The 6,000-nt window shown below is 56.1% G+C and overlaps 1 protein-coding gene across 1 annotated transcript in view; it reads left to right on the top strand.

The window, feature by feature from the left end:
* The first annotated feature begins 542 nt into the window (after positions 1–542).
* TTBK1 (tau tubulin kinase 1) overlaps positions 543–6,000 on the top strand; it is a 41,887-nt gene continuing 36,429 nt past the window's right edge. The window contains exons 1-2 of the mRNA XM_006069248.4: positions 543–1,054; positions 3,998–4,159. Coding sequence (XP_006069310.4) covers positions 4,052–4,159 — 108 coding nt within the window. The 5' untranslated portion in view covers positions 543–1,054; positions 3,998–4,051. The remainder of the gene's footprint in view (positions 1,055–3,997; positions 4,160–6,000) is intronic.

Below are 6,000 nucleotides of genomic sequence, written 5' to 3'. Positions count from 1 at the left end.
TTATTATGAAGGTTAAATGAATTAACACGTGAAAATTCAGGCCAGTGTCTGGCAGGAGTAAATCATTACTGTTATTATTGTTGTCATCACGATTGTTGAAATTAGTGTGCATTTGTTGAGGACAAGAGGGATGGAAGGAAGGGAACTGAGAGAAACAAAATGCAAAGTATGTTCAGGGAGTGTTGAGCAATCCAATATGTCCAGAAGGGTATTAATAGCTTCTCTGGGCTCATATTGAGAAGAATGTTTTATGTCACGGAAAGGAGTGTTCATCCCATTTGGTGAGAAAAACAAAGAGAGTTTGTCAACAGATAGGAGAAAGGGCCAAAGTAAGAAAGGTCCAGGCTGAGCCTGGGTAGGGAGGTGAGAGTTATAGGTGAGGGATGGTGTTAGAAGAAAAGGGGAGGGGACTTATGAGAGGATGGGTACAGGTGAAGGGGAATTAATTTAGAGGAAAGGAATATGAATGTATGGAAGGTGTTGTGGGAGAATCAGTTGAGGCTGATGGAAACAGCGTGATAGGGACACGCTGGGAGTGGAGAAGATAAAGGGTGATAGAGACAGGTGAGGTTTGTGGGGACAGGTAAGGAGTGACAGGGCACGACTGGGGGATGGAGGTCAAGTGAATGCCAGAGGCCAGTGAGAAGAACCTTAGGAGCCGGAGCAGTTCGATCTGAGAGATAGTCGTAGAGTCGAAGTAGTGGAGAAAGGAGCAGAGTGGTATGTGATGTCAGAGCAAGGACGATGATGTAAGAGCCCAGGGCGGTGAGGAGGTGATGTCAGGGCTGGTGCTGATGCTGGCGGCGCAGTGCATTGTGGGCAGCTCCCCGCTCTGCTGCTGCCGCCGCTGTCGCCTGAGAAGGATCGGGGCCGGGCCGGACCGGGCCGGGATGGTCCCGGTCGGGAGGCCGCCGCCACCGCCGCCCGAGGGAGCGGGCCACCCAGCGCCGCACTGAGCCGCCCCCGTCCCCGCTCCGCCCCGGCCCCGGGGGATGCGCCGCCCCGAGCCGCTGCCTCCGCCGCCGCAGCCGCAGCCGCAGCGGGCACAGAGCAGGTGAGGCGAGGCGAGGCGAGGCGGGGCGGGGCGCGGCCGGCGGGCCGGGCGGGGGTCGGGGAGGGGGCTCCTTCTGGGGACCCATCGGGCCTCGGTCTGGCTCAGCTCCCAGTGCAGCCTTCTCCAGCTCCCCCTCCCTTTGCCGGCTCCGTCTCCGTCTCCACCCGAGCTGGGACGCTGGCCTACACAGCCTGGGCCGCATCCCGAGGCCTGGAACGGCGCCCTGCCGCCCGCATTTACCCACACTCTCCAGCCTGTCCTCCCGGGGTGCTGCTCCCCGCCGCTCCGCCAGTCCCGGTCCCTGTGGCTTCACTCTCCTGGCATCCCTGACAGTCCTCTCCTCTGTCTCCATAACCCCTCTCCCTTGTCCTCAGTCCCTCCATTCCTCCCAGCAGCCTCCTTACCTACTTCCTCACCCCTCAACTGTGCCCAGGAGCACCTCTCCTGGTGCTGACCCCTTCTCACCTGTCATGCTTCTCCTTCACCTGTCTCTATCCGATGTACCCCCTCCTTTGATCCTGTCTCCCCTTGTCCCTTTCGTTCCCCTCTGCCCCCTTCCACACCTCTCTTCACCTGTTCCCATTACTCCTCACCACTCTCCCACACTTCTCTTTACCTGGGCTCCCATATTCCTACACACACCTGGCTTACACCTTGCACAGGTGCACATCAACACCTCTATGTGCATATGCCATGATGAGCTCCCAACCACCTGGGTACACCCCCCCACCACACACACACACATCATTGGTGCCACTCTCTCATACACACACAGTCGCTGACAGATACTCATAAAACCTCCTCCACAAGCCCTCTCTCACAACACACTTATGCCTCTACACACCAAAGGGTCCTGAGCGGGCGATCATGGGGCAGGCAAGTTCCTTATGTTGTGTCATCCCACCTTAGCCTGGGCTGAGTGCAGTCCTCTGAGGCAGAGCAGGGAAGCTGGCGGGCAGGGAGAGGCAGGAAACCCTCATTTATCCACTTGCCTCCACTCCACCTTTCCCCACTTCACCTGTTCCTTCTTTGCTTGCCCATCTATAGAATGGGATCAGGACTCACATCGTCCTCTTCAGTCTGTAGAATCCACCATCACAGGACTCAGCGGGCCCACCAGAGGTCACCCTGCTTAATTCCTTAAGGCTCCCTCCCTCCTGGTTCAATTGTTTCTTCAATCTTGTCCTCTACCTGTCTCCTCCACCTTTATTCCAGATTGCCCCATCCCTCCCCCTCCTGCCATTGCCCCCATTGCCCTCTGAATACCTGATGCCCCATTTGCCACTTGGCAGAAGGAAGGCAGAAGCCTATTTGATATCCCCACAGTCCTGACACTCTGAAGTTGCATGGATTGGAGGAAACAGTCAGCTGAGTCATTTGGCAGAAAAAGAGTGGCAATGTTCCTCCTGCTGTAGATCCCTCATGGCACACCATGACCTGTTGAAGGTGGTTTCCCCGCCTTCACTATCCCATGCTGCCTGGATGGTCAGACACAGGAGCCCTGGGCAATGAGTCTATCCCAAGTAAACTGAGACTCATGGAGTTCCTGCCCCATCCATAGGTATTCTAGGCACTTTCCTCCTCTCCACATCCCCCACCATACCCAGCCTGAGGAACTTTCTTCCATCTGTGACTGTTCAGGGTCACTGGGAGGGCAGAGCCGTGCGCTTATAAAAAGTGTAGAGGGAAAGAAGAGAGGAAAAGATCCATTCCTGTACTGGGTTGGCAGAGATCTCAAAAAGCCATCTCTTTTGGCCCCTGTCTACACAGAGGCACCTCACCCACTGGCAGACACAAAAGCACATATAAGCACACATGGATAGAGATGTACACAAAGACACATAGACACACACACACACAGAAGGACACACAAAGACATAAACACACTCACACAGAAGGTACACACACAGACACACGCATGCGTACCAGTGACATTTCCCTGGGTAACACTGGCTGGCTTTCCCAGCCCTCACACTCCTCCTGATATCCAACTTCTACCTATCCAAAGGTGACAAGAGCTGTGTTCCTTCCTGAGTTGATACAGAAAAGCTTGGGCAGAGGCTCTCTCGTCCACTGTCCATCCAGACCCCCTGCCGCCCAGCATTTCTCCTGCCTTCTCTTTAACTGCTTCCACTTCCCCACTCTCCTCACTTCCCCCCAGTTTAGCTCCCTCTCTCCCTCTGAGTGACCACAGGGCTGCCTTACCTCTAAAATCCACATCTTGAGTCCATTGCCTGATGTCCACCCCACCGCTCACATCCTTGCTTCTCACCCACCGTGGCCGTGGCCATGGTTTGGGCTCAGCTCTGGGAGTGGTGGCAGCCTCCTCACTCAGCACCATCCTCAAGGGCTGTTGGGTAGCACCTCATTTTCAGATGATCACCTCTCCCACGGTTGATTAGAGCGCCCTGTCATTGTGGGGTGGGTCTTCCCTGGGTCAGCAAGTCTCCCCTTTCAATGAGCCTCAGATGCACAGTTTCCCAGGCACTGCGTGGCATGGAAAATGTGTGGGTGCGGGGACCACAGCCCGGATCCCCATGCTGGTCCTTCTTGGCCCCAGTCTCCCTGCTCAAGCGCCCGTCCCAGTCCTGTGTCCTCCTCAGTTAGCAAGTCTTCCTCACATTCGTCAGCATCTGTCTCTGTGGGAAACGCTTTCCCCACAGCCTATTCACACACCATTTTCCTCTCCTTTTTCCAACGCATGGGTCCCCATTGCTGGCTTTCACATCTCCAGTTTACAGTTTGCATCTCTTTCCCCTTGAACGGCATTTGTGGACTCCTACCTGGGTTTTTACACAATGCTTCCCCCAGTGACCCCTGGAGCATCTACCCAGTGGGCCAGGGAAGGATGCCAGCCAGGAGAACGGAAGTCGCCTCTTCCATATCTGCAAGTGGGTCCCGGGTCCTAGCCCGCCTCCCTCACAGTCCCTCCCCACTCCCCAGGTAGATGGCCCCCTCAGGGCAGGCCCTGCGGACACCCCTCCCTCCGGCTGGCGAATGCAGTGCCTAGCGGCCGCTCTTAAGGACGAAACCAACATGAGTGGGGGAGGGGAGCAGGCCGACATCCTGCCGGCCAACTACGTGGTCAAGGATCGCTGGAAGGTGGTGAGTGAGTGACCCGGCGAGGCAGCGGGAGGGGAGCGGGGAGGATGGAAAGGGAGGGCTTGGAGTCCCGTTAAAACAGGTGCCTGCGGCGGCCCTACCCTAAGAGGGAGGTGCCCCTAAGCTCATTTGCACATGGCTTGCAGGTAGTTCTTTTGCCTACACTTGTGGACCATCGCTTTCTCCCAGTGCCCCCTCTCCAACCCCGCCGTCTCTCACCCCTTTCCCCGCTAGGTCATGTTGGTTGAAAAAACTCTTGGTTGGATGTCGGAGCGGGAGCTGCAGAGCTCAGGGAGGGGAAGAGGGCGGGGGTGGGGGAGGGGGCTCTTTCTCTGTTGGACCTTGGAGAAGGGCAGCGAGTGAGCCCCTCCTCTTCCGCAGAGGACAGAAAAGCCTGAGTTCGGGGAAAGAGGCCCTGCAGGCGGCTCCCACCGCATCCGCACTCCATCTTCTCCATCCACCCTCCTCCCCTCACGGCTTCCTGCGGCAGGTGCAACATGCCGAGACTCCATCTCCCAGCGTGCCTTGCTCCTCCAGCCCAGGACTTCAGGCTGCTCGGCCTGCTGGGAATTGTAGTCCGAGCCTCCTCAGGGCTTTGGGCCTCGGATGGGAGGGAGAGGCGCGAGGGTCGAGGCAAAGGCAGTGCAGTGTATGCTGAACGAGACCTACTGTAGAAATACTGATTTGTTGTTGTTGTTGTTGTTGTTGATAACGCGGGAATCTTAGTTCCCCAACGAGGGATCGAACCTTGCTCCCAGCAGTGGAAGCACAGTCCTAACCACTGGACAGATGGTGGGGGCTCAACTCACCAGAGGTGCAGGGTTCAAAGGAGAGTGGGGCGGCCCGATTGCCCTGCAGGTTACCATGGCAACAACCACCCCGTGGGCTGGTTTGCCAGTGGCCCAGGGAGAGGGGCAAAAGCCACAATGCATCGTCAGAGATGTCCCTGGGACTGGGAACAGGGGATGAGAAAGGAGCTGGAGAAGCCAGAGAGCAAGGGAATGGGCTGTCTGTGTCCCAGACGGGGCTTCTTGAGAGGGAAAGGGAGGGGACAGAAATCAGGAGAGGAGGATCCAGGGCAGAAATCAAAGGAATGAGAGTCTGGCCAAGTGAGGAGTGTTCCTCCAAGGCCCCATCCCCACCAGGTCCTGCTCAGGGTAGTTTCTGGCAGACTGGGGGCAGGAGGACTTTTGCACTGAAGAGGTGAGAAAAAGAGGGTGTTCACCAGCATAATGAGTTTGGGTTAGAACTTTCCTGTGCTTTTTGAGGGAGGGGGTGGGAGATGAGTGGGGAGAGAAGTGGTAGAGGTCAGGTCGGGGGACAGGGAGCAAGCCCTTAGTCTTTGCCAGTGTGAACTCTCTTTCCCCTCACTCCCTCCCTGGATCCTGGAGACGTAGAGAGGGTAGGGTGCCAGATGCACCCCCGTCAGCCAGTCTCCACGAGGGCCAGGAGTGAGGCACAGCTCAGGAACCAAGAACAAGCCTCCCAGATGGTCTATGCCAGGAGAAAAGGAGGGTCCATGGCACTAGGTGGAGTATTTTAAAATGACAGCTTTCTTCTTGAGGGGTGCCTCTCAGAATCAGAATAAACAACTATAATAACAATAAAAACTTAGCATTTATTTTGAGCACGTACTGTGGCCAGGCAATGTGTAAAGTCCCTTACATGCCTGACCTCAACAACCTATGGGATAAGTACCATTATTATTCCCATTTCACAGGTATGGAAACTGAGACACAAAGATGAGCTAACCTGCTAGGCTCCCATGACTGGCCGGTGAAGCCAGGTCTGTCTGATTGCTGGCGCAACAGTCACAGAGCTCTGCCATTCATTTCCCAAGAATT

This window comes from Bubalus bubalis, chromosome 2 (genome assembly GCF_019923935.1).
Source record: "Bubalus bubalis isolate 160015118507 breed Murrah chromosome 2, NDDB_SH_1, whole genome shotgun sequence".
Classification (NCBI taxonomy): domain Eukaryota; kingdom Metazoa; phylum Chordata; class Mammalia; order Artiodactyla; family Bovidae; genus Bubalus; species Bubalus bubalis.
The sequence above is the reverse complement of the archived record's forward strand: the minus strand, read 5'-3'. Positions and strand labels throughout refer to the sequence as shown.